Source organism: Durio zibethinus, chromosome 5 (genome assembly GCF_047325235.1).
Source record: "Durio zibethinus cultivar Kanyao isolate XHJ-2024 chromosome 5, ASM4732523v1, whole genome shotgun sequence".
In the NCBI taxonomy this organism is placed as follows: domain Eukaryota; kingdom Viridiplantae; phylum Streptophyta; class Magnoliopsida; order Malvales; family Malvaceae; genus Durio; species Durio zibethinus.
Genome location: NC_143166.1, coordinates 933,559 through 961,285, shown reverse-complemented (window position 1 = coordinate 961,285; position 27,727 = coordinate 933,559). Strand labels below are relative to the sequence as shown.

The 27,727-nt window shown below is 35.8% G+C and overlaps 2 protein-coding genes and 1 pseudogene across 3 annotated transcripts; 1 reads left to right on the top strand and 2 right to left on the bottom strand.

The window, feature by feature from the left end:
- Positions 1-135: 135 nt before the first annotated feature.
- LOC111282304 (alpha-amylase 3, chloroplastic-like) lies at positions 136-11,720 on the bottom strand (annotated as a pseudogene). Its single transcript, XR_016342446.1, has 15 exons — positions 11,303-11,720; positions 10,976-11,036; positions 10,789-10,881; positions 10,443-10,574; positions 10,221-10,275; positions 10,023-10,136; positions 9,782-9,902; positions 8,808-9,163; positions 7,852-8,478; positions 7,108-7,297; positions 3,381-3,487; positions 2,220-2,469; positions 1,785-1,907; positions 921-1,085; positions 136-460 (listed from the first exon to the last, which is right to left on the bottom strand). The product of XR_016342446.1 is annotated as an alpha-amylase 3, chloroplastic-like (transcript).
- Positions 11,721-12,579: 859 nt separating this feature from the next.
- Positions 12,580-16,195, top strand: LOC111282735 (mitochondrial outer membrane protein porin of 36 kDa-like). The gene is made up of 6 exons (XM_089761427.1): positions 12,580-12,703; positions 13,359-13,448; positions 13,539-13,606; positions 15,028-15,114; positions 15,275-15,483; positions 15,770-16,195. Exons 1-6 carry the CDS (start codon positions 12,580-12,582, stop codon positions 16,074-16,076), a joined length of 885 nt encoding a protein of 294 aa, XP_089617553.1. The 3' UTR covers positions 16,077-16,195.
- A 614-nt stretch (positions 16,196-16,809) lies between these two features.
- Positions 16,810-20,661, bottom strand: LOC111281938 (hypersensitive-induced response protein 2). The gene is made up of 6 exons (XM_022869757.2): positions 20,541-20,661; positions 19,087-19,278; positions 18,493-18,613; positions 17,833-17,924; positions 17,654-17,750; positions 16,810-17,473 (listed from the first exon to the last, which is right to left on the bottom strand). Exons 2-6 carry the CDS (start codon positions 19,273-19,275, stop codon positions 17,115-17,117), a joined length of 858 nt encoding a protein of 285 aa, XP_022725492.1. The 5' UTR covers positions 19,276-19,278; positions 20,541-20,661; the 3' UTR covers positions 16,810-17,114.
- Positions 20,662-27,727: the final 7,066 nt, after the last annotated feature.

Sequence of the window (27,727 nt, the reverse complement as noted above, 5' to 3'; positions counted from 1 at the left end):
GCCCTTCCACCATTATTTTCAAGACTAGTAAGGCATTATAATATAAACTATAGCATATAAGGGTACATCTCCTTCCCAGGTCGGATACCATATTTCCCACTTGGACATCAGCTAACTGGCTCCAGTAGTCACCAGGTGTAGCCCTGGCCTTAGTCAAGTATCCCATGTATTCGGGTAAAAAATAATACAAATGGCAAGAAAATTCTTCAACTTGATTTAAGATAGAATGACAGCTTCATGCTGGGCATTCCAATAGGATATATACACTTGGCAACATAAATAATAACCATGAATTACATTATGATGCTTCCCAGACCTTGTAATCCCTCCCCTCAAGGACTGAGGACCATCTTTCGGGTCCACTTGGTGGCTCATAATAACCTGGTCCAATCTTCATTGCAACTTTTTCATCGGTGATGGCTGCATATACATCCCTCTCTGCCTTGACAATTTTAACCGACCATATACAATTCAATATATGAAGTCAATAGTTTCTTTTTCATAATCTGCTTGTCAATTTTTAACCTGATTAGTGATTTGCCAACAAAAAAACTACCTAAACTCTTTTTAAAAGTTCAGATGAAGAGCAGTCAGGCAGCATATTTATGGTGGAGATAAATTAGAAAGCAGTAACCAATTTAGATTCATATATTCTCCTTCGCTTTGTTCCTGAACAGTTAAAAGTAATCCATATAGGCAAGGTAGATGCACTGGGATCAGTCCAGGCAACGCTTTCCAATTTTTCACATTCCGTATATTGGAAATCTACTTAATAATGTTGATATTTACTTAACCCAAAATTTTCTCTTCATAGAGTAGATGCCTGACAAATTGCCTTAGTTCTCAAGCATAAAAGAACAGAAAATTGTTTGGAAAAGCTTTCCACATACATATGAAGAAGATTTTTTTATACTTACTGCACTCCGGCAATGGATTTTGTTTCTGTTTCTGAGAGATATAAGAGCAGCAATGTCAGATCGACAATGGGAGAAAATGTGATCATAGAGCACAGCCGGTGTTCCTGGGTGCGTCAAGATATAAGCATACCCTTGCATTTCCTTTCCATCTGGAAACCTCCAATGACCCTTCAGGAGTAGTGCGAAAAAGGATTAAAGGATAATTAAATAAAAAATAAGTTCAACAAACCAGGAAGTAGCATTATAGCAAGGTCTAAACAGGAATCTTTTTCTATCCTTGAAGTTTGGGCTACTCTAAAAAACTAGTTATACTTAGAGGGATAATGAACCTGCCTTCTTTCTCCTCCAATGAAAAAATTACACAGGATATATATGACACCATTATATTTGGCATCAACCATCTATTAAGGTCTAATACTTTCTCAGCCTGACTTAATAATAAGTTAACTTCAAAGTATAAAGAAATAATAACTTGCTTAAAGCATTAAAACAGCAACAGCTTTATTTAATACTTGTAATACAGATTTGTCAAGAAGAATCATCTAGGACTACATATTAAGAAATTCCTAGGAATGTCTCCTGAAACATCATGTTTATATATGTGAATACTGCTCTCTTCTTCAATAAAATGTTTAGAATTAGTAAAGTTTTAACTGAAACATAGAAAAAAATAATTAATTCTCGTAGATGAGAAAGATGAAGACGAAGAGAAGACAGAACTCCAACAACATCATCAAGCCTCAGTTTTCATGAAAGTTTTGTTTTAACAAATGCTTGATTTGGCAAGCATTATTGTTTCTTTCGATTACTTCAGTTTAGAAAAAAATGAAAAAGTGACAGAGTGAAAGACTCAAGTGATATTCAAACCTGTGTAGAACCAGTGTCATGATTTTCTATAAAGGTAACAGCACGAGATGGCCACCATCCAATAACCCCAGGAGGCTTCCCTTTCTGATCCAATAATCTCCAATATTCACATCTTTCCAGAGCCTAAGTGAAATAATTATTATATTGTAAATATATCATGTGCCTTACTACTATAGAAAAGAAATTAATAGAAATAATGTCAACGGAGGACCAAGTGCAAGGGCCAGTTTAAGAACAAATCATTTCTCTGTAAGTTTTTCAACCTCTTAAATGTTTAAATGATGCCTCAAAAGCTTGGTGAAATATACCAAGAAACACACCGGTTCTCAATTTGTGGGCAGAGAGAGGGAAACAACAAATACAAAAATTGAATAAAATTCTTTAAAACTGTGTTCATGAAAACACTTAACGGGAGAAACTTTGATGAATGCTTACTGCATGAAGAATCCCCTTGGTTGTGACATCAAATGCACCAGCAATTCCATTGGTAGCATTGATCCAGTCAATAATTCTCTGTCGGTGAGCATCTTGATTGTGGTCCATTTCACCATATGTGTAGCTGAGAGAATCCCAGTACTCACCCACAGCAAAGTAAGGTTCACTAGCATCCAAGTAATCCTTAACATAACCACCCCAAAATCCTCTAACAAAATCCAGCCTCCAACCATCATAACCAATTTCTTCTCTACATGTCACAAAATGCCAGCAAAATGTTCATCAACAAACTATTGCAGTTGAAGTATATATTCTGGAGAAATTAATAGGAAGTTAATCTCTCACATCATGTAGAAGCACATATACAAAGCTGAACAGATCATGATGAGGTAAGAAAATGTGCTTGAAAGAAACACAAGAAAACTCGTTCACTAATTCCTGACTATAAAAGCTATATTCAGCTCAGCTTCCATGGAATAAAAATTACTACCAATGCAATTGTCAGAAAGTTCAAGAAACAAAGAAAACAAAAGTTAAAATAGTTGCAATGTAAAATATGGGACATTTCAAAGCAAATCTCCACAGAAAAGCCAAGGAAATGGCGATTGAAATATAACTGCAGCAGAATAGGATGAGGGTAAGATCTTACATATCCAGCAATCCATTAGATTTTGAACCAGCTTAAACAATTGAGACAATCAAATATCTCAAACTACACTTACAACTGTGTTTCTAGCTCAGTTACGTATTCATCCTATTGCCAACATCTAAAACAATATAAACAATCAAGTATGAAAATATTCATAGGTTCAATCAATAGTTTCTGAAAAAGATGTACAAGTAATCGAAATCAATATACAAATAATCGTTATTTTTGGTTGAACCTGTCTACTATATAAATATTTCACAATAACTGTATAGTTTGTATTCTCAATTTAGTGGGATTGAAGCAAGATTTTGACACAAAGTAAGGTGACTTTTGCAGTAGTTCCAAACCAATTTCAGAATAGTCAGTGGGTATATCCATCCGGGTCTGTCAGAGAACTTTTTTCAGGGAAAGAAAAAAAAGCAAAAACATGATCACACACTAAGAAAACACATGCTTTTGTAATCCTTTCATGCATGTTAGATGGTGGAAGGAAATGAAATTCAAGTTTCAACCTCAGCCAGCATAGCCATTCTTTGAGATCCTTCCTCACAAACTCTTGTGAATGATCAATGTTTGGAGCGGCATGGAAATTATCTCCGCTACTTTTGTTGCCCCTGCCCTGTATGACAGAAACAAGAAGTTGATACATTCCAGAACGCCAATAGTGCAGATGCATAGAGTTCAATCAGAAGATCGCACAATATTAAGCACAAAATAAACAATATTCTTCAGGTCTAACAAAAATCTGGAGAACATGCATAAATACAGGCATGAAACAAACTGAACAAGTTTTGCCCTATCACAATCAAAATTATAGGTAAGATATATAGGATCCGGATGCTCAGCTACCACCTGAACCAACAAGTTCGGATGCATACATCCTAAGCATGCCAATTATGCAACATTTAAACTTCATTTCTTCATCCAGATAATTCTGTTGTGCGCATGGATCCCAGAATCAAATGGCAACAAATCTATCTCAGCACGCATAAAATGTAACCGAGATGATAAATCATAAACTAAATTTATTCATTCTACAAAGTTAACGCCATTAGTATTGCTAGTAGTCTAGTTCAGTAATCGTCGCAGTGGGACATGGTTACAGTTGCTAACTTGGTCTTGCAACTGATCTTTCTGCTAGAACAAAAAAAAAAAAAAATGAATCCAAGTAATACCAAATAACTCATATGTTTGATTGTCATAACGTATAGATCCTTGAATCTATTATTAGATATGGATTAGAGGAGTCGCCATCGATTTTTTTTGTTTAGCTGTGATTGATCATCCGATTGAATTTATTATATCTAAAAAGGAATCTCAAAATTGACTTAAATATCTTTAAATAGTAAATTTTGATATTCGAAACCAGAATTTAAGTTCGAGAGTACGATTAAGTATGGAGAAGATTATAAAAACCAACTTTTTTTTTTTGTATTTGTTTGTTTTTATTTCCTTCCCTTTTTACTGTTACTGTTCAAAGAGAAAAAAAGTAGTTCTTTTATTTAATAAGATCTTGCCTTAGTGTAGTCACATATTGCACACTTATCTCCTGTTTTATTTATTATTTTAGGAATTTCATTTATGCCATGCTTTATTGACTCATTTCATATCATGGATCAAAGAAAAGAAGTTAAATTCAAAATCGGTTCCATGAAATGAAACCCATCCCAATAATAGTACTAGTTTGATTCCAAATTATTCAAACCTTAAAAAATATTTATGTTTTACTAAAATATTTAATATTAAAAATTAATCTTAAAACTATTTCAATTGTTTAGTAAGAATTTAAGATAATTCTCTCACCTTAAGAGTATTCATGGAGACTAATGTCCTACTTTGAAGAGGTTCTCTCATCGAATTTATTAATTTATTTTATTTCAAAAGAATAAGTAAAATCTCCTAATAATTTGATAGAACTTACTTTGAAGTAGATCATCTAATATTTTAGAGAGATTTTATTGTAAAAACACTTGTAAAAATTTTTGAGAATTTCATTAAGTTTCCTAATAATTTAGTAAGACTTAATTTAAAGCAATCCACAATAATTTAAAAGATAAAATTATCTTTTATTTTTCTCTCATCATTTTTTTTTTGAAAAAAAAATAATTTTTCAGAATTTTTCAATAGTTTGGTGGATTTTATTTTAAAAATTAGATCCATAAAAATTCTCAATAGTTTGGTAGCTTCATGAATCTATTTTGTAAAGATGTTTATTTGGAAAAAAAAAAATTTTTTACTAAAAGAATTTTTTTATTTTTATAAATATTTTTTGAAAACTTATAAAGATCTTTTTTTTTTTGTTTTTTATTTTGAAAATTTATTGGAAAAGATTTTTTTTGGCATTTTTCCAGAAAAAAAGACTTTTTTTATTTAATAAAGATTGAATTATTAAATAGTTTTTTTTTGCATTTTTCCAAAAAGAAAAAATATTTTTTATTTAATAAAGATTGAATTACTAAATAAAATAAATAAATAAAACCAATAAAATAAAACGAAAAAAAATTGAAAATAAAACAAAACTTAAAATATGAAAATAAATAAAAAAAATCTTGCGATTGGATCAGGATGTGGGTTAACACACGAATCTTCATCATATCACCCACGTAATTAGATTTTCCAAAACGATGTTGTTCTAGTTGTCATATAAGTCAAGTTCAGCATTTCAACATCAGAAGCTTAGTTACCTCTTTCTTTAGCCTTAGGATTTTTTGCCTTCTCTCTAGAATTCCCCAAAAATCCTATTGGAAACATCAATCAAAAATTGAGAACTCCACTGATTTCTAGAAAATTCGCCAAGAAATTTAATCAGAAATTGAAAAACCCACCGTTTTTTAAAAATTGGTTGAAATGTGGTCGAAAAATTTAATTGGTCATTGAAAAATTAATCTAAAAATTAGGGTTGACAGCCCAATCAAGAGCCCGACGGATTTCAACCCGACCCGATCACATAGGATTGATTTTTTTTTTTTTGAAATTCGAGTTTCAGATCAGGTCGGGTTATGTATTATTAAGAAAAAATTGGATTCGGGTCGGGTTCGAGTTTTAGGCAAATCCGACCCAACCCGACATAATATTATATTTAAATTTATTTTTTAATTTTTATTTATATATAATTATAAATTTATATTTAAAAAATAATATTTTATATTTTAAAAAATAATATTTTATTAATTTCGAGTAAGATCGAATTCAGATTTTTTTATTATGAAATCGAGTCGGGTTTGGAGCGAACAAAAACCCAACCCGACTTGACCCGTTACTAACCTTACAAAAAATTCATGTTCATCCCAAAAAACCCAAAAAACCTAAAAATTTCCAAAAAAAAACCCAAATTTTCCCAAATTTCTCCGATTTCTTAAGAAAATCTTCAAAATCCTAAACCAACTTCCAAAACCCCAAATCTTAACTTAGAAACTTCAAATTGAACCCAACAAAAATTCAAAATCCCAAAATATTCTTTAATGCCAGAAAAAATTTTAGATCAATCGTTTTTTCTTAAAATCCACCATTATCTTTTCTTCTATAATGCTAGTCAATTTAGAAGTAGTCTTAAAACAAATTTAAGAAACGGACAGAATCAATTTAAACTTAAATCTTGAGATTTAATTCTACTTAAATCTCAACATATGTTTAACTTCATTGTTAATTTTTTGGATTGATTGAAAAATCTCTTTGATTATAAATTAAAGCCTTTTCACTGCATTGAATCTTTGAATTTTAGTTTCTTGGATTATAGGTCAAAGAGAAAGGAAAAGGAAAAATAATAATAATAATTATAATAATAATAATAATAGTAAAGTATAATAATAATGATAATAATATAATAAAATAAAAATAGTAATAATGGTTATAATATAATACACTATATCATATAATATATTATACTATAATAATAAAATAATATAATATCTTATAATATAATAATACCCAAACAAAAATAAATTGACTCCAACTTAACCAGATATAGATGAGTATCTACAATGATTATATATTTCCTTGCATGGTAGGAGCAACCTTTTGTGCCAAAATCTTTTATTTATATCTTAATACTCTGTTGCATATACAATCGAAATGCTGCGACACAAGTAATTATGACATTTTCCATAAGAAAAATATAAGCTATACTCTTGTGCAACATCTGAGTTGTATGATAATAGAGGAATTCAAACTGTGCTACCCATGCGCCTCTAAGAATGGCCTATGTTTCTCAAGTTTGAGAATCACAGAAAATACAAATACCAGGAAATCGGGACCATCTCCAACCACTGCTCGATCATCCCAATTTAAGCGACCACCAAATACATTCCATACACCATTCTGATTTTGAAAGTGTGCACAACGGTGATTCAATAAAACATCACCAAGAACTTTCAAACCGACTTCATGGAGGCTCTTTACAAGTCCCTTCAGCTCATCAGTGGTTCCATATCTGATTAATCAAGAAAATAAACACGATGTTTGCCTTAGGCCTTTTGAGGAGCATGTAACACGTGTTTTCTTTCAGATACAAGAAATAACTATCAACAAAATTCTGAATATGCAAGAGGCATTTGCATGCTATCTTTGAACTAATAAGAGTCTCTTTTTATAATGACAGACTCTTAAATTTAAGTAGACAACAAAATGTGGAGGAGAACGTCCAAAATCTAATACTTGTAACCAACCATAGATAAGCATAATAAAACAAACATCAAAAGACAAACAGTCCCATCTTTTTTCCTGAACAAAGATGCCCAATTATAATTTTTTTTTTTAAAAAAGAAGGATTTGTTTTGTAAAAGAAGTTGAAAGTTCATCTTTGCAAGTTTCAGCTTCTATGACCTAGTCCAAGCATCAAATTATAAACCCTGAAAGATTTGTTATGTAAACTATGTAATGTGTAAGTGGAAAGTTCTTCTTTGCAAGTTTAAGCTTCTATGACCTAGTCCAAGCATCAAATTATAAACCCTAAAAGATTTGTTATGTAAACTATGTCATATGTACCTGGAATTTAAATTATACAAATCCTTTGGCATATACCCTTCAGGTGACACAGACTCCGTTGGTGGTGGTAGCCAAATCACAGTAAACCCAAGTGAAGATATATCTGAAGCTTTCTCTTTGAGTTCCATATACCATCGTCCAGATTTATGACATTCCCAGTTAAAACCTTGGCACGATATTTCAAAACCTGTGCCTGTTCCAGAGGATATTTTAACAGCGTGTTTTGGTGCCTCGGTTTCCAAAACTGCTTCCTTTAAAAAGGTTGGAACAGAGCTGCGGAAGATACTATAGGCTTCAGCAGCTAGCTTTTCAATTTCTTGAAGAATGCTTTCTTGTGCTTCCTTTTGTTTTGCTCTTCTGACTCTTTTCAGAGTTAAGGCCACTAACCAAGTTCCGTATCTCATCGATGATAACATCAGTATATGCTTTACTAGAAATTTCTTCACTTGCAGTGTCAGATTCTCCATGTTGACCCAGAACACTACTTGCACCAGAGAGGGGAATGTAAAAGTCATTTCCTTTAAATTTCAACCAAGTGTTATCATCCAGCTTGAGGACAAAAAGAAATCCAACAAGCTCTTCATCTAAAGTGAATGATGCTCTTGATCCGTTTCCTATACCTTTTGGCTGCAAAACCAGGATTTCCAAGTAACAACAATAAATGAATAATAGAATAAAACTTCTAAATCTAAAAGAAAAAAAGGAAAAAAATAGACCTTAATTTCAGACATCCTGATAAAAGTATCCAATGAAGAGATCACACACAATTATATTCTTTGTTTGATTAAATGAAAACAAAGCAACTGCATGAAACTAGTAAAAACTATTTGCTGACATCAAAATAAGAATGCATAAGCTTACTTGAGAAATTGTTAGCAAGAATATAACTAGTTATGTGCGGTAAGAACTTAGTCTATGTTTAAGTTATCACCAGGAGAATATATTACAATTCACACCTGCAATAAAGTGCGTAAAGCCTTGTTCTTGAATACAGCTGTTTCAGGTGGATACGGGGAAGCAGGAATTTCCCATGTTTTAGCATCATCTCTGCAAACACCCCAGTGAATTACAACATCTCCAGGTATATCAGTTTCTAAATACAGAACATTTTTGGTTGAATCAGGAGACTTCCTAACAGCAACACCCACTAAGTTACCAATAGAAACTTCTTTTACAATAGGCTGCTCCTCATAGAATCCTTCAAGCTGCCTATTCTCATTTTTAGAGTCCTTGGACTCACCGCTGCTGTTTTGACTATTAGCATGTGATGCTTCTGCTTTAAGTAGCATATTAGAGAACTGCCCCAGAGCACCTAGGATATGGAGAAGACAAAGAAATTTGTCAATATCTCACTGAACAAAGAACATTGAGGATAGGAAAAGCTATGGTGGCAAAAAGGGTCCATTCTGTTCCCTCTCTGACCCACTTCATATTCCGAACCCATAAACTAGGCTCAGATGGGATACTATGGCTTATCTGCATGTGGGCCATTTGACTCATTCTCTATATTGATTTCTGATTGTAGCTTAGAAGTTTTAGGGAAGAAAACAGCTTTCAACCTCTTAGACACTAACCTTAAGTCATGATTGCATGAACAGCAAACCACAACAAATTGTACAAACAACTAACCCGAATCAGGAATAACAGAAAGTAAATAACAATGAAGTGATTTTTATTGATATTAATCCAATCTTTTTCAGTAAATTAAGGCGTTGGCGTTCTTTAATGCAAGTTAATAATCAATAAAAAACCATTGAATTTCATACTCTACAATATATTGCCTCAGGAGTGACCAGCATGCGTTAGCACACCAGAATTTGGTATAAACAGAAAAAGCTATCCTCAATGAATTTAAAATAATAACATGAACTGATTTATAGCATTAAAGCTGCAAGTAATCCAACAAACAGAATATAACACTTTCTGCAACCTGTCCATATGCCAAAGCCTCTTTTCGCTCCAACCATATTGCCATCATCCTCAAGGTTATCCACAAGAGGCATCTTAAAATCTCTACCTCTTCGCTGATACCAGGCTCCAGTTTCTTCATCCTGAAGCAACATATAATCCGCAAATCAGAGGGGAAAAGAAACACAATCTAACAACAAGATTGACTAATGTCTTAAATGATTAGCATATCTTCTCAATCGCTGGATTCTGGAAATACAAACCTTCAAGACAAAATGTATAGCTGCAATTGCACTGCTCGGATTTAAATCAATCTTTAGTTCATGAAACATATCCCCTTCAGACAGTTTCTTCAAGGGAGTCGCAATCGCATAGTCCTGAAAAGATTCCACTTACTCCATATGTTTGTGCTCAAAATGAAAAAGCAGCCTTCTACACAAAAATTAGAAGTCAATACTTACTCTAATGGAAATTGAACCAGGAGGTCTCATGTCTTCAGGAGGTTGATCCCATTCACTGCAAGATTTGAAAGATGAATTATTTTTTAGTACACATAGAAAGAAGTCCCCGATGCCCTTTTCTTTTGGATAACTAAAGTCCCCAATAGCAAAATAATATCTTTGTGCGTGCAAATAACATTCAATTCCATAATCTACAAGCATGTCCACAAGATCAAGGCTAACCTGCCACTATCACCAAAACATAAGAAACTCCCCGATGAAGAATCCCCTTTCCTGGAAGACTACATCCTACTGTGAGCTGCCAATTCCGCTGATCCTTTGATTGATTTAACCTGATGAAAAATTTTCCCTCCACTTATCATTCCAAATCAAAGAAACTAATAACCATTCGAAAATAAGAAAACATCTAATCAAACCGAAACCTAATCCTCATATTTCTATTCAGATTCTTAAGTAGTTCTTTTTTTTTTGTAAGTTATAGCCATAGTCATGGATTTATATAGCATCTGCAACGTGATATAAAGGCCGCTATTTAGCGGTAGCGCCATCCTTCCTTACTGTTGTTCACCACAGTGGAGGTGTGAATTGTTATTCATACAAATAAAGGTGTATTGCATCAGCAAATAGCAATATAATGGAAAATTGCGACTATAAGGAGATGCTAAGATTAAAATATCATAAATTATTTTAAATATTATTATGATCAAACTATTCTTTTACTTCATTTTATGGTAAATTGCGAAAAATTTTTAAACATTCACAACCGCCATAAGCGCGACTTTTAAATCCTTTCTCATAGTAAAACAGAATAGTAAGCTCCGTTGGAGTTGAAAACAGAACAATTTCCCCAGAAATTATTATTGTGTATAGAATTCAGCCTCGTTGATCAACCCAATTTACAACACTAATATGAAAATGTTTAAATTATCCATCTTTTCTTCCAGAAAGTTTCTCAGCCACCAAGCATCCGAGTAAAGAAATCAACTCGAATTCAATAAGTTTCCTATTTCCAGGTAACAAAACAGAGAGAGAAGCAAAACCAAAGCCAGCTATATGCAAAGATGCAAAACACATCAAGCAACGCATTTCAAAATACTTTTACATAAATGAAGCTGAAGATAGAAGACCTTTTCAATTCTCTTGACGAGAAAAGTCTGCTTATATAAGACGTCATCGAAAGAAAAGGCGTCAAAGGTGTCAGTAAGACCTGTATCAGTGGAGCTGGCTTTGACGACATGAATCTTCAGGCGAGGCTTGAAGATACAGCAGCAAGCGGCCCGAGAGAAGAGAAGGTTTCGATTTTTAGAACAATTGAATGAGCGAGAGGGCTTCAGCAACACCTTAGCTTGGGGACGAAATGATAGCCTGGGGTTTTGGAGAAGAGAATCTATGGCAACGGTTGCCATTGTTCGTCGCCAATGGAAATGGAAGACGTGGATTTTGATATTCTTTTATGCAGAAACTCGTAAAAGACAAACGGTGACGATGATGTATTTTAGATTTTCTTTTCTATTATTATTACTATTTTTCTGTCTTTTTTTTCCGTTATTTCGCTTTCATCCACGAATTTCGGAATTTTAAAATAAAACAAATTGTATTATATCCAGTTTTAAATACAACGTAAATCTGTCTTGGATTTTTTTTTTTTTTTTTACATTGTATTGTATAATAATAGAAAAGGAAAAGGTTTCTAAAAATAGTAAGTAGCTGAGCAACAACTAATGCCTTTTTGGAATTACGCCCTCACTTTAGTCCAACCTTTTACTTCTCTTTGACGTGGACTTTGGGCGTAGAAAGATAATGCGCAAACGAATAAAGTTTTTAATGAATTATTCATAAATATGTTTAATTTTTATTTTTTTATATTTATTTATTAAATAAATTGAATATAAATATAAATTTATTTGATTTATTTATATTTATTAATAAATTTATTTAAATTTTATTTATTTATTATTCATTTGTTATTCGTTTATAATAATATTAATAAAAATATATTTTTATCTTTTATTTTAATTTAATTTTAAAATTTATTTATATTTATTTGGATTTGTTTAAAATTTATTTGTTTAAATTTATTTGATTATGATTTATTTATTATTTATGAATATATTTTTTTATATATATTCATAAATATATTCGTTAAATATTTACGAAAAAATTTATTTAATTTTATTAAAAGTACATCAATCAAACATGAATAACTTATTATTTAAACGAATAAATATAAATAAATAAAATAATTTTTTAATTAACACAAACTAAATATAAATATTTTTAAAAATAAATAAATAAATGTTAAAATATATATATTTATTTATGTTTAATTCGTTTACCTCCTTCTAAAAAGATATTAGAAATGTGCTTAACCCATCATCTTTTAAAGGCATCAAAACAGTTAACGGTGAATAAACCACGGAAAAAAATCAACATACTAAAAGCTTCGGAGGCCTACCATGAGGAAGTCACTTTTACCTGCCATGGTTTCTAAGACCAATTGATTTTTTATTGTTTATTAAAATTATTAGATTATTATAAATAATATTTTAAAATTATTAAATAAATAAATAATTTATAAATATATTCAAAATTTATTTATATTTATTTATTAAATATAATAAATATCATAAATAATATTTTAAAATTTATTAATTAAATAAATAAATTATAAAGATAGCAAAATCCATCTATATTTAGTTCATCTACACTTTTAATGAGTTCTAAGAAATTTTTTTTAAAATTTTATTTATAGTACATGTCAAACAAAATATTAGCTGTTAGGCCAAAGCCAAGAACAAAAAAAAAAATTTGTCTAGCCGGACCCAAAATTTGAACAAGCTTTTAGCGTTGGGATTAAGTTATACCTTTGTCACAAAACTTCATTGGATCCAATTTTTTCAAACTTCTTAAATCCGAAAGTCTTGTCAAAACCCATATTATAAATTACCAAAAACGAAACTAGGCGAATATGCTCAATGTTGATTCTAGAAACCGCAACAACCTGCTGTTTATATCAATGGTCAATGACAGCAAATATTTTTCTCAACGTAAGATGAACGGTTCATAATTATCAAATATTTATTAATTAGGGTTTTTTTTATTAAAAATTTATTCGTTTTCTTTCGGCCAGAAAATAGTAAGTCAAATCATTTTTCTCTGCATTTTCTCGGGATAAAAAGGCATGGGAAAAGGTCCTGGTCTCTACTCTGATTTTGGCAAAAAAGCGAGGTGAAAGTTTCTCATTTTCTAGCTTATTTTCATTTCTTTTTCAGTTTAACTGCTTTTTATTAATTTTTGTTTTTTGTTTTTTTAATTCAGATCTTCTTTACAAGGATTACCAGACCGATCACAAGTTCACCGTCACTACTTACACTCTCAATGGAGTTGTGAGTTTTTCTTTTTAATTTTTGGATATTTAAATTTTTTTTTTTTCAGTTGATTTGGTGAAACTTTTTTTATTATTTTATTTTATATAAATGAACTCTTATTTTAACTTTCTCAATATATATAATTCTCTTTTTTGTTACTTTTTTGTTATTTCAAGTATTAATTAAGTTTCTTGAATTTTAAGATTTTATTTAAATTTGTGTGGGAATGGGAATCAACATGTTATTAATTATTATCTTTATGTATAAAACCTTTATCTATAAAATCTTTATGTTTTTGCCTGATTATAAGGTTTCATATGATTTCTTTAGAAATATTTTTATTGGATATGTTTGCATGATTATTATTTATACCTGAAGTTGTGATTGATCTAGAGATTTATGGTTTTGGCTTATTGTTTCCTTTTTCAAACTGCCTTCTTATATAGTTGATATTCATTCTTTAATTTGATAGAATGTCAGGCAATCACATCTATTGGGACTAAGAAAGGTGAATTGCTGTTGACTGATATAAGTGTCACGGACTTAAGGGGGAGTCATGAATCCCACATCGAACATAATAGAAGAGTCATTGGGATATAAAAAGGTTCACACCACTCTGTCTTGTGAGACACCTTTTGTAGGACAAAACCGTGAGGCCACGGGAGCCAGAGCGGACAATACCTCACAAGGGTGTGAACCATGGCGATCAGGCTGATCCGGGACACTGGAAGGGTGAATGCCCGGATCCGGGAGCCGCACAGGTTCGGAGCTTGAGTCTCGACCCGTGACAAGTGGTATCAGAGCCAGCCCTAAACCGTTCGATCCACGTCAAACACCTCAAAGGAGGTAGGTAGGGTGACCAACCTCCGTGACGAGGGCGTCACGAGGTTGGGTGCGGGAGAATGTCACGGACCTAAGGGGGAGTCCTGAATCTCACATCGAACATAATAGAAGAGTCACTGGGGTATAAAAGGGTTCACACCATCTCTGCCTTGTGAGACGCCTTTTGTAGGACAAAACCGTGAGGCCACGGTAGGACAAAACCGTGAGGCCACGGGGGCCAGAGCGGACAATACCTCACAAGGGTGTGAACCATGGCGATCAGGCTGATCCGGGACACCGGAATGATGAATGCCCGGGTCCCGGAGCCGCGCGGGTTCGGAGCTTGAGTCTCGACCCGTGACATAAGCACTGAGCTGAAGAACAAGAACATCACGACTAATGTGAAAGTCGACACTAATTCTAAAGTAAGTTGTAAGTTTTTTTCAAAATTGGATAAGCCTTTATAGTTTAAAGTTCATATTTGCGTAATTGTTTCGTGCCATTTCATTATGATGAATTCAAAGTTAGGGAATGTTTTTGACTTGTTCTGTTTTCACTCATTGTCATGGTGGCTTAAGTATTATCTCATTGTGATTTTTTTGGTTTTATTTTTTTAGCTTTTTACGGCTGTTACCATCAATGAACCTGCACCAGGATTGAAGACAATATTTAGTTTCATTGTCCCTGATCAAAGGTCTGGCAAGGTAATGTAGACTTCTTTCTGTCATTAAGTTTTTTGTTGTTAATACCAATATTTTCAGCATCCTGGTTTAAGTAATGTGTTTTAGCTATGTTTGCCCATCCCTTCTGTAAACTTATAGGTTTCATGAGGATATGACAAGGTCGTTATTGTTGTTGTAACAGGTGGAACTGCAATACCAGCATGAGTATGCTGGCATAAGCACTAGCATTGGATTGACTGCGAATCCCCTTATTAACTTCTCTGGTGTGGTTGGAAACAATTTTGTCTCTGTTGGGACTGATCTCTCTTTTGACACTACCAGTGGGAAATTTACCAAACTGAATGCTGGGTTGAATTTCACCCATTCTGACCTCATTGCTTCCCTGGCATTGTAAGTACTTCTTTCAGCAGAGTTGGGGTTTACTTTTTTGCTCTATTTATTTTCATATGTGCTCATATTTCCATATTTTCAGTTATATTTCCATATTCTCAGGCATGGAACTTTTATTTAATTTGTTTATGTGATCCTGGTCATTCATTAGTTAAACTATTGGCTTGGAAGCATGAAAAGTAACCTAGAAATGTCTGCCCGAGTGGTTTTTGTCACTTGTGCGTGTATTTCATTATTGTACTTATGCTTCTGGTTTTGATTGGGTTATTTTTGTTGATAACTACAGGAATGATAAAGGTGACACCGTTAATGCTTCCTACTACCACATTGTTAGCTTATGGACTAACACAGCAGTTGGTGTGGAGCTGACCCATAGCTTTTCAAGTAACGAGAACACTCTCACAATTGGTATGCAGCATGCTCTTGACCCACTAACCACAGTAAAGTCTTGTGTGAACAATTATGGCAGAGCAAGTTCTCTAATCCAGCATGAGTGGCGGCCAAAATCTTTCTTCACTGTCTCTGGAGAGGTGGACACCAGAGCAATTGAAAAGAGTGCTAAAGTTGGGCTAGCCTTGGCACTCAAGCCGTAGGTCTTGATTTTTATTGGTGGAGACTTGGAGAGAAATAATGTACTTGAATGGATTTGACGCCATGGTTTTTAAAAATAATTGTGATTGGAGAACTGAAATTAGCAATTTGTTTTGTTGAATCTCCAAGGTTATTCAGCAGTTTTGTGAAATAATTGCATAAGGGGAGTGAATTAGAGATGTAATCGATAGAATTTGAACTGATGCAGTATTAAATTTGAATTTGATGCAAAATTTAAATTCGAAATTCAATTTAAGCTTAATTGAATTTTATTTATTTTTAATTCGAATTTTATTTAAAATAAAAATTAAACTAAATAAATTTGTTTAATTAAATATAATTAATATATAAAAATAAATTTAATTTTTATATTTAACAAAAATTTGATTATGTTCAAATTTATATTTAAAATATTTTATTAATTTAAATAATTAAAATATATTAAAATATAAAAATTTAATTAAATTCATAAATATTATAATAAATATAAAAATATTTAAATTTAATTCTATCAATAAATAAAATCATTTAAATTCAAACTCAATTTAATAATAATTAAATCAAATTTAAATTTTATTTGAATCGAATCTAAATAATTTACGAATATTAACATATTATTCGCACCCAAAAGTAACTACAAAACAACGAATCAATCATTTACATACCTCGAGTGGTTTACAAAAGAACACGTGCAAGCAGTAGCAACAAACATCACCACTAAAACTTTTATACACGTTCTAAGAAATAAAAAATTTATACGCATTTAAAATCAGTCTGTGTCGTTTTCTTTAGGTGCAATAACAAAGCTCAACGCCCAATTTATTAAAAAGCATATACTACTAGTCTAATACCATTCTTTTCGTACTTACAATAAAGTCTAATAAGGATGATAACCGTTGGCCAAGCTTCAATTATCACTCCTGTTATTAAGTAGAATGATTAAGAATATATTACACCAGGAAGCGTTTTACATCCAGCAGATGCTGGGTTGATAAAGCTGGATAGCTGGGTTGTCCAAAATGCCATGCAAGGACTTGAGGCTACTCAGTGGTTCTGGCTTGAAGAAGGCCATCCCTGATTTGAGTAGCAATGTCTCTTACAGCACCTGGCCCATGTGGAATGAAAACAGAGTTGGACTTTGATGACGCGCCGATCTCTTTTATTGTGTCAAAGTATTGTGTCACAAGGACCATGTCCATGACATCCCTTGATGTTGTCCCAGGTACATTCTCAGAGAAGGCCAGCACACTGTCCCTAAGTCCATCTACAATAGCCTGACGCTGCCGAGCTACACCGAGCCCAGCTAGATACTTTGACTCAGCATCTCCTTCTGCTCGCTTGATCTGCAATATCTTCTCTGCTTCAGCCTTCTCATTGGCAGCCACCCTCAGTCTAGCAGCTATTTATTACAAGTACACAAATATCAGACCTATGGACAAAATTTATGATAAACAAGCTAAACTATTCAAACATTGACTAACAAGGGGTAGTTTTAATAAATAAGGGCAAGGGAGACAAAAAAAAAAAAAACAGCAAAATAAATTTAAGATTCTAATTCATAAAGTTTTGCATATTATACCAGCATTTATCTCATTCATTGCCCTCTTCACACGCTCATCTGGTTCAATATCCACAATAAGAGTCTGAACTATCTCAAATCCGTAATGTGACATGGCCTAAAGATCCAAATAACAGGTATGTTTTATTCTGCACAATCTTGTTGATTAGTCCTAAACAACAAAGTAAACAGAGCAATACCTTTTCAAGTTCCTCTTCCACAGCTTTAGCTATATCATTCTTCTGCTCAAATACTGAATCCAGCTCCAACTTAGGAACACTTGCCCGAATAACTAAATAAAAAATATATGCCATTAGTTCATCCCCGGAACTGTGTTCTAGAAACACAATGACTTGAAGTATGACCAGGTAAAGGGTGAGTTGACATGATCAAATATAAACACTGATTGCATATGATTCAAAGCACAGATAATTCTCCAAAACATTCAAAATTCTCAAGACTGAAAAGCTGAGGATAATTCTTTTCTTTTTTTAAACTAGAAAAATAATTCAAAGATTCACATCTTCATAATGGAGAGGAATATAATGAAGTTTAGATTAGTACTGAAACAGTTGAAGAGAAGAATAATATTAAAGGTTCAAAAAATTGTGAGGAAATCCTTACTGAAATACTGCACAAGCTGCAATATAAGCAGCTGGATTCTTCATAATCATCCAATGCTTATATAAGATTGGATGCCCCATGATTGGAGAAGTTGATGATGAAGTTTGAGGTAGAAACCACTCAAATCTCCAAAATCCATGAAACCATATCATAGGTTTCCAGTAGTTAAGCTAATTTCATCCAATACCATATCATAGTGGGGTTTCTACTCAAAGGTAAAGTTAAAACATACATACCATCAAAGACATAGGATTGGATCTGGGCTCTGGTATTGCTGAGCTTATAGAAAGCATCTTGAGCCTTATCTGCTAAGGCTCGGTACTGAATAGAAGCAACCACAGTAACAAACACATTATCCTGAAGACATTAGCAAATATCAGAATGAACTGGAATAACTAATGGAGGTCTAGATAGAAAAACACATGCTTTCCACTTAAAAGAGCATCGAACCAACTATAGCATCAACCTCATCCAACACAGTTTTCACAACTTTTCATAATAAAATCTCTCAAATCAATTTATAACAACTGTTTTTCCCTCAGGAAATAAATAAAAGTACAAATTAGATGGAAAAAAAAACTTAATGCTCAGAAAAATAATTCAGTGTCCGGAATGCCATTATCAAACTCATTATACATTTCTCTTTATCTTTCCCAAAGAATGAAATTTGAAATTTAAACTTACATTACTAACGACTCATTCCACTTTTTCCCTCTCACAAGAAGCACTATATCCAACACACACTTACCATGCCGTTACAGTAACAGCTGCTTGGGATTGAAAATTCAAATTAATGCACTTGTCATGTGGCTATTGATTATGCAACAAACCTTGGTTTTTGTTTCACATCGAACATCCAGTTGCTGCACACGCAAGGAGAGAATACCAGCCGCCTGTTTTCCCAAACACCAAGGCAAACAATGACAACCAGGTTCAAGCACATCATCAAACTTCCCAAAGGTTTCTGTTATAGCTACAGTTGACTGCTCCACTTGAATACACCCAATAGCTTGCCCCATTTTCTGAGCAAAATCAATTATTCCAACATCAATAAGCATACAAAGCCTTCAATCAATACATTAAATTCACATCCAAAATTGCAAAACAAATAAATCTTTCTGTCACACACATTTTGCGTCTGATTCGCAGAAAACTGAATAAGCTATTGAAATAAGTCATTTAAATACTCAACAAAGACATGATAAAAGCAACTCATAGTAACATTTCACATCCAACATGGTAAGCAAATAAATAACACTCATGTTAACACAGCTGTTACCCGTTATAGTCGAGGTATTCAGATTCGAAAGAGCATCAATATGTCCACAAAGATAAAATTGAAAAGGAAAAAAAAAAGAAAGAAAGAAAGCTAGGTAGAATTTTTCTACCTTGAATGTAACCCATTCTATAATTATGATGCAATTACAATTCAGCCCTTTCCTTGAATAAATCAGTAGACTGGTAGTCTAAAACAAGACATGGTGACGCACAACGAACATGAAATGAAAATAAGATATAAGGTAACACAGCTTAAAATTTTAGTAATAAATATATATTGGTTTAATAAAAAAAAATATTTCATATTTTTGTATTGATATGAATTATGATACGAAATTTTCATATAAAATACGATATGAATATATAATTTTTTAATTTTACATAACACAAATACACATATTATCAGGTCTACAAATCAGTTTGAATATTACCATAAGGATGCAGATAGACTACAAACCAAACAGAAACATAACAAATCTTTTTCAAATGCTAAAAATAGTCCTCCATACAATAATTGTGTTGCTTAGAAAACTTAATTTTGTTTATTCGGCTCAGGCCTCAAAAGTGAGAGCTACTTCAGCTAATTTTTTAAAGTATTAAAGAACATTCCATTAGAATATTGCTTAGTGAGAGCTACTGCCATAGTAATAAGACCTAAAATGAAAGGTAAACAAGGAAGGAGAAAAAGGACAACTATCTCATTAAAATACTGTTTTTGTTATATATTCAGAGTACGACAAGACAAAAACAAATCCACATTGAAACGAGGAATTCACGGTTTCGTTTACAGTTGGTTTAAAATCAATGGCAGAAAACATAGAAACCGAGTGAAATCGTTGTGAAGATCGAAGCGTTCCAAGAAATATGGCCAAAAATAATGAGATTAAACCCTAATTTCCCTCGCTGTTTCATGATTTAAGATTGCAGCTACAGCTATATATAATTACAAGAATTTCATTACTTAAAGAACGAAAAAAAAATAAAAAAGATGAAGAAATTATCTTACCTAAAGAAAATTTAAGATTGCAATAAAAGAGAGTGTGCTTTTGCAGCGTGCTTTGCTCGCAAATAATGAAATCGAAAACTCGATTAAAACTAAGCAATTTTGAAGAAAGATGACGACATCCACTTGTTGAAAATTGCAGTGGGCTTTTCTTATGGTCCCAACTCCCAACAATTGGCCATTTTGCCCTCAATTTAGTTTGATTGAGCAAGTTTAGGATAATAATTAAGCTAATAATTATTGATTTTCTCTACGAGCTTATCTCATTCGACATGGATCAGAACAAAGAGGGTAAATTTACTCGAATCCATCGGATTGAGATGCGATTCGATTTTAGAGAATTGATTTTCATTTTAAAGTTCTGAGTTAGGTCGGATATTTTCTTAAAGTTGAAATTGAGTTATAAGTAAACCCGAATTCACCCGATCTAATATATTTAAATATATTTTATTTTATTTTATTATATTTATAAATATATATTATATTAATAAAACTATTATTTAAAATTTTTATTTTAAGATAATAATTTAATAAAAATATTATATTTATATATAATTAATATATATTTTATATTAAAAAAATATTTATAAAATTATACTAAATTAAATTTTGTTAGTTGTGATTTTATTGATGTATTGATCTAATGGGGTCAAATATAAAAAATTTCTATAATTTATCATTGAATTAAAATCAAATATAAATTTTATAAAATTGATTCAAATTGAAACAAAAAAAACTTATAATCTAACTTATTGTTATTTCTAATCATATCGTGACATATCTTATTATTAAGAAAAATAGTTTAAATCGAATCAAGTGAGTTTCAATCAAACTCTATTTTTTATTACCAATTTAACAAAAAAAAATTTAAATATAGGATCATGTGAGGTAATAGTAAAAAAAATCGGAGTTAAGTTTTAAATAAATTTAATTTAACTCAATATATATATATATATAATTATTTTTAATTAATTATTTAATTTTATATTTATATATTTATATAATTTTATATTTATAAATAAAAAATAATATTTTATTAATTTTAAATAGAATTAGATTAAATATGATTTTATAAAATATTAAATTAAATCAAATTAAATATGAAAAAAATAAAAAAATTAAATTGTGTTCGAAACAAATCGAAAACTCACTTTCATCCAATTCGTTGATATCTTTAATTATTATCCCTAAAATAGACGTATAAATAACTATATACGAAATATTCAAATTCAAGACTCAATATTAAATAAAAGTCAAATGGTTATCTTGATTGTGATTGAGAATTGGGAATTGGCAGGATATATCTGCCCACGTTTAATCTCTATCCATATGTATAGGATTACAGTTCAATATGTATAGGTTACAACTCAACTTGAGTTTGATGGATCGTGACTTGATTTAATTTTATAAAATTGATTTTAAAAAAAAATTAAAATTTGAGTTAGATTAAATTTGAATTTTATGTAAATTTGATTTAAGTCGATTTTAAAAATTATTTTTAATTATTTTTAATTTTTATTTATATATAATTATATATTTATATTTAAAAAATAATATTTTATATTTTAAAATATAATATTTTATTAATTTTCGATCGAATCGAATCAAATATAATTTATATAATATCAGATCAGATTAAATTAAATTAAATTTTATAATTATAAAATTAAATCAAATCTTTAATAAATAAAATTCGTTCTAACTCGATCTATTGTCAACCTACTAATGTACAAACTGGTCGACGACCTCACCCAATAATGCTTGCTTGCTTGCTTGCTTGCTAGGAACGAGCTGATTACTAGAATCCAGACGCAATTTCTAGTGCCCATTGTGCCAAGCAATAATCTTCCCCAGTAGCCCCCGTCATTTCCTTCTAAAATAATTTTTTCACTAGAATAAACAAAAGCTGGGTGCTTTTGTCACGGGTCGAGACTGTCACGGGCTCCGACCTTAGACTCAGAATCCGTGCGGCCTTAGGCTTGGAATCTCGTCCTTGATGCCTAAGTCAGCCTAAAACACAAGCGTGCGGGCACTAGAACAAAGGGAAGGGCTGATTACGCAAGTTAAAGAGAAACAGGATAGAAAAACAGAATTCTGGAAATGCTCTTGTATTCACTGAAACAGAAGTGTTTGATGGTGTACAAATGAGGGTGGAGCAGCCCTCTATTTATAGTTGAGGCTCCAGCTACAACTTAATGGCAAATCCCTAAAATAAAGGCTACAATCATGGGATTACATTTAATCAAGATGCTGGTTCCTGATTTTCAGGGTCAACCAAATCTGCCAGGATGCTAATGCTGATCCTGCCTGGTTCCAGAAGCTTCCCTTGCGTATCCAGCACCTCGGGCCCTTCTGGATGTGGTGCGGGCAGCCCAAATGCCAGGCCTTGGTCTCATGAGTTGGCCTGCAAGATGGGCGGGCGTTTGGAGCTCGTTTGACAGGCTTTGCGCACTGATACCCGCCAGCACGCCTGGTCTGCGGGCCTTAGCTGCTGGCTCGCCTGCTGGTCTGGCTGATGTGCCTGGCGCGCCCGCCCAGGGCGTGACATTCTCCCCCACCTGATTGCGCAACGCCCTCGTTGCGTCTTCTGCATGGTACTGCCTGATCTGGTCCCCGAACTGCCATAAGTCCTCTGCTGGTTCCCAGCTCGCCTCACTGTCTGGAAGTCCCTTCCAGCGCACCAAGTACTCATGTCTTGGTTGATAGTTCTTCCGTCTCACTTCCCGGTCAGCCATAATGCTGTGGACCTCCTTCTCATATGAGGCCCTTGCTCCCAACGGTGCACGCTTTGACTCTGCCCGTCCTGGATCTCCCTCATCCTCATGGAACGGCTTGAGCATGCTCACATGGAACACCGGGTGTACCCTCGGCTTGGGTGGCATATCCAGCTTGTAGGCAACCTTGCCTACTCTCTTGACTACTCGGAAAGGTCCCTCATACCTCCGGACTAGGCCTTTGTGCAGCCCCCTGTGGCGCACAATGGGATGCAGCTTCACCAACACCAAGTCTCCAACCTGGAACTGCACATCCCGCCTCTTCTGGTCTGCCCACTTCTTCGACCTCTTGGCCGCCTTGTGTAGACAAACTCTGGCCAAGTCAGCTTGCTCCTGCCATGCCTTGGCAAACTTGTATGCTGCTGGATTCGGCCCTGTATAACCTGCAGCAATCGAACCGGGTGTTAGTGGTTGTTGCCCTGTCACAACCTCAAATGGGCTCTGGTTCGTTGCCTCGCTCCTTTGCAAGTTGTAGGAAAACTGCGCAATATCCAGTAGCTTTGGCCAGTCCCTTTGTGTGGCACTCACATAGTGCCTGAGGTAGACCTCCAGTAGTCCATTCACACGTTCTGTCTGCCCATCGGTCTGCGGATGCATGCTGGTGGAAAAGTTCAAGTCTGACCCCAACAGCTTGAACAACTCAGTCCAGAACCTGCCCGTGAAACGCCCGTCCCGATCACTAACAATGGTCCTCGGCACTCCCCAGTACTTCACCATGTTCTTCAGGAACAATCGAGCTGCCTCCTCGGCTGGGCACTCCTTGGTTGCTGGAATGAAGATTCCATATTTGGAAAACCTGTCCACCACTACCATGATGCTTCCAAACCCCTCTGTCTTGGGTAGACCGACTATAAAGTCCAGAGAAACACTCTCCCATGGTCGCTCTGGCACTGGCAATGGCTCCAAGAGACCCCCTGGTTTCTTGAGCTCCACCTTGTCCTGTTGGCACACAAGACAAGTCTTCACATAGGCCTCCACATCGTCCCTCATGTGCGGCCAGTAGTACCGGTCCTCGATCAGCGCCAAGGTGCGGCTCACTCCTGGGTGTCCAGCCCACCTTGAATCATGACACTCTTGCAAAACTTCCTTGCGGAGCTTCCCGTGCTGCGGCACAAACAGTCTACTGCCCCTGGTGTACAGCAACCCATCCTGCAACCAAAACCGCCTAGTCTTACCTTGCTGGGCGTACTCCATCAGAGCCTTGGCTGTAGGATCATGCGCAAGTCCCTCCTTGATGCGCGGCACCAGTGACCCCTCTGGTTGGCTAATGGCAGCAAGGTTAGCCTTCCTGCTCAGGGCGTCTGCCACTAGGTTCGCCCGTCCTGGCTTGTACTCCATCTGGAAATCAAATTCTGCAAGAAAATCTTGCCATCTCGCCTGCTTGGGGGACAGCTTCTTCTGCGTCTGGAAGTAGCTGGTCGCCACATTGTCCGTTCTCACCACGAACCTCGACCCCAACAGGTAATGGCGCCAAGTGCGCAAGCAGTGCACCACTGCAGTCATCTCCTTCTCTTGGACCGTGTACTTGCGTTCAGTCTCGTTCAGCTTCCTGCTCTCAAACGCGACTGGACGTCCCTCTTGCATCAGCACGCCCCCTATGGCAAAGTCTGATGCGTCCGTATGCACCTCATACGGCTTGGCATGGTCTGGCAAGGCCAAGACTGGCTCCTCGGTCACAGCCCGCTTCAACCTGTCAAAGGCTTCCTGGCACCCTGCGCTCCACTCCCATGCTCTCCCTTTCTTGAGCAAGTCAGTCAATGGTGTGGCTATTGCTGAGTGACCCTTAATGAAGCGCCTGTAGTAGTTAACCAGCCCAAGGAACGATCTCAACTCAGTGACCTTGGCTGGTGGTTGCCACTCCAGGATGGCGTCTATCTTGCCTTCATCCATGCGTATCCTGCCACCTCCCACTATGTGGCCCAGGAATGGGATCTCCTGCTGGGCGAATGAGCACTTCTCCCTCTTGACAAACAGCTTGTGCGCCCGCAACACCTCGAACACCTGTCTCAAGTGGTCTACATGCTCTCCCAAAGTCTGGCTGTAGATCACAATGTCATCCAAATAAACCACAACAAACCGATCAAGGAATGATTGAAGTACCTTGTTCATAAGGGTGCAGAATGTTGCTGGGGCATTCCTGAGTCCGAAAGGCATCACCAAGAACTCATACGAACCATACCGAGTGACACATGCTGTCTTTTGCTCATCTCCCTCTGCGATCCTGACTTGATAATAGCCTGACCTCAAATCCAGCTTGGTGAACCACCTTGCGCTCCCAAGTTGATCGAACAAGTCCGCAATGAGTGGGATGGGGTACTTGTTCTTGATGGTCAGCTTGTTCAAAGCCCGGTAGTCTATGCACAGCCGCAACGACCCATCATGCTTGCGCTGGAATAGAACCGGTGCACCATAGGGTGCTTTCGATGGCCTGATGAAGCCAGCATCAACTAACTCCTTGAGCTGCTTCCTTAACTCCTCCAACTCTGGTGGAGACATTCGGTAAGGGGCTCTGGCTGGTGGCTTGGCCTCGGACACCAGCTCGATCTTGTGGTCCACCTCCCTCTTAGGTGGTAGCTTGCTAGGTAGCTTTGCGGGCATCACATCACTAAAGGTCTTCAACACCTTTAGCACCTCCAAGGGTGACTCGGTCTCCTTCTCCCTTGGCTCATCATATTTCAGGGCTGCCAAGAAGGTGTCTTCTTGTCTGCTTACCGCCTTGGCAAATTGGATGGCTGACACCACTCTCGACCCAACTCCAGACCCTCTTCTCAATGGTACTAGGCATTGGCACCGTGCATCCAAGATGCAAACACAATCGGCAAAAGGCACAAGGAGGGCGTTAATCCGAACAAGGAAATCCAACCCAATCACAAACTCATAGTCGTCAAGGGGTATTACCTCAATGGTCTCCTTGCCTTTCCAATCTCCAAGCTGCAACTCCACTCCCCGTGCTACTCCAATGGCTGGAACTTCCTTGGAGTTCACTGTCTTAATGGTACCAGTCCCTTTCTGCACCTTTAGTCCGAGCTTCCGGGCTCCATCACCTGAAATGAAAAGATGTGAGGCACCTGTGTCCACCAGTGCGCTCACCTTCTGACCCGCAACCATCAGATCCGCAAACATCAAGCCCTTTGGCTTGCGGCTCCCCTTACTCTGGACAGCATTGAGCACCAACGACCCAAGCTTTGCTGCCCCTGACTCTGGCTCCTCGTCAGACTCCCTGTCTACAGCAGCCAGCTTGCCCTTCTGCGGGCAATTGCGCGCTATGTGGCTCCCTCCACATAGGTAGCATGCTAGTGGTTCTCGGTCCCCCTTTGCTTTCCACTTGCCTGCTGATGGCTTCCTCTCGCCATCCTTGGTTGAACGGTCTCGGTCTCCATCCTTGGACTCCCGGTCACGGTCCTTCCCATTGGACTGCTTCTTCCGGTCCCTATCGTCCCTGCCCTTACCCTTGGGCTTGGTAGACTCGAACTTGTTCAGAGGCTTGAACTTTATCAACGCCTCGGCAGTGGTCATGGCTTTAGCCAAGTCATGAACTCCCCTCCTTTGTAGCTCATGCTTCACCCACGGCTTCAGCCCATCCATGAAAGCAAAGAATGCGTCCTTCTCGCCTAGATCCGAGATCTGTAGCATCAGTTCAGAGAATTTTTGAACATACTCTCTTATGTTCCCTTGCTGGCTCAACCTGCGCAACTTTGCCCGTGCCTCATCATCGGCATACTCCGGGTAAAATTGTTCTCTGAACTCTTTTTGGAACTCTGCCCAAGTTTCAATCTTGGCGTTCCCACGCCTGACATCATCACACCTGCGCCTCCACCACAATAAGGCTACATCAGTGAGATACATAGCAGCGGTGCTTACCTTTATCGCCTCGTCTTGCATGCCTATGGCCTGGAAGTACTGCTCCATACCCCAAAGGTAGTTGTCTACTTCTTTGGCCGCCCTAGTCCCCTTAAACTCCTTAGGCTTGGGGACATCCAATCTGGATCTGGACACTCCAGCAAACATGCCATTCCCAATGGCAGTCTTGCAAGTAACGAGCTCACTGGTAAGCTCCTCCATCCGCTGGCGCATGGCCTCCATGCCATGGCGCATGGCCTCCATGCCATCTCGTAAAGTCAGAACTTCCGCCTCCAAGGATTCATTCTTTCGGGTGATCTCATCCAGGCCATTGTTGAGAGCAGCTGCTAGCTCACTTTGGATCTCCTCCCCCATGGAGTCTAGCGATGCAATGTGAGTTTCTACTTCCTCCAGCTTCTCCCCCATGTCGCCTATGGTCACCTCCACCTTGGCCAGCCTACCGTCCATGGTAGACCAGATATCTCTAGAACAAGCTTTCTTGCCTCTTCCTCGCCCATGCTCCTGGGCCTCTGGTTGTTGGCTAGCAACGTCGCTTTGGGATGCCATCTCCTCAAT

Bases quoted from the DNA above. Each gene is read 5' to 3' on its own strand.
- LOC111281938 (XM_022869757.2), bottom strand. From the start codon at position 19,275: ATGGGGCAAGCTATTGGGTGTATTCAAGTGGAGCAGTCAACTGTAGCT. The intron at 18,614-19,086 runs GTTTGTTGCATA...TAATGTCTTCAG, and splicing joins GATGTGAAACAAAAACCAAG to GATAATGTGTTTGTTACTGT. The intron at 17,474-17,653 runs GTATAATATGCA...TGTAATAAATAG, and splicing joins AATGAATGAGATAAATGCTG to CTGCTAGACTGAGGGTGGCT.
- LOC111282735 (XM_089761427.1), top strand. From the start codon at position 12,580: ATGTGCTTAACCCATCATCTTTTAAAGGCATCAAAACAGTTAACGGTG. The intron at 12,704-13,358 runs GTTTCTAAGACC...CCAGAAAATAGT, and splicing joins AGTCACTTTTACCTGCCATG to AAGTCAAATCATTTTTCTCT. The intron at 15,115-15,274 runs GTAATGTAGACT...TTGTTGTAACAG, and splicing joins CTGATCAAAGGTCTGGCAAG to GTGGAACTGCAATACCAGCA.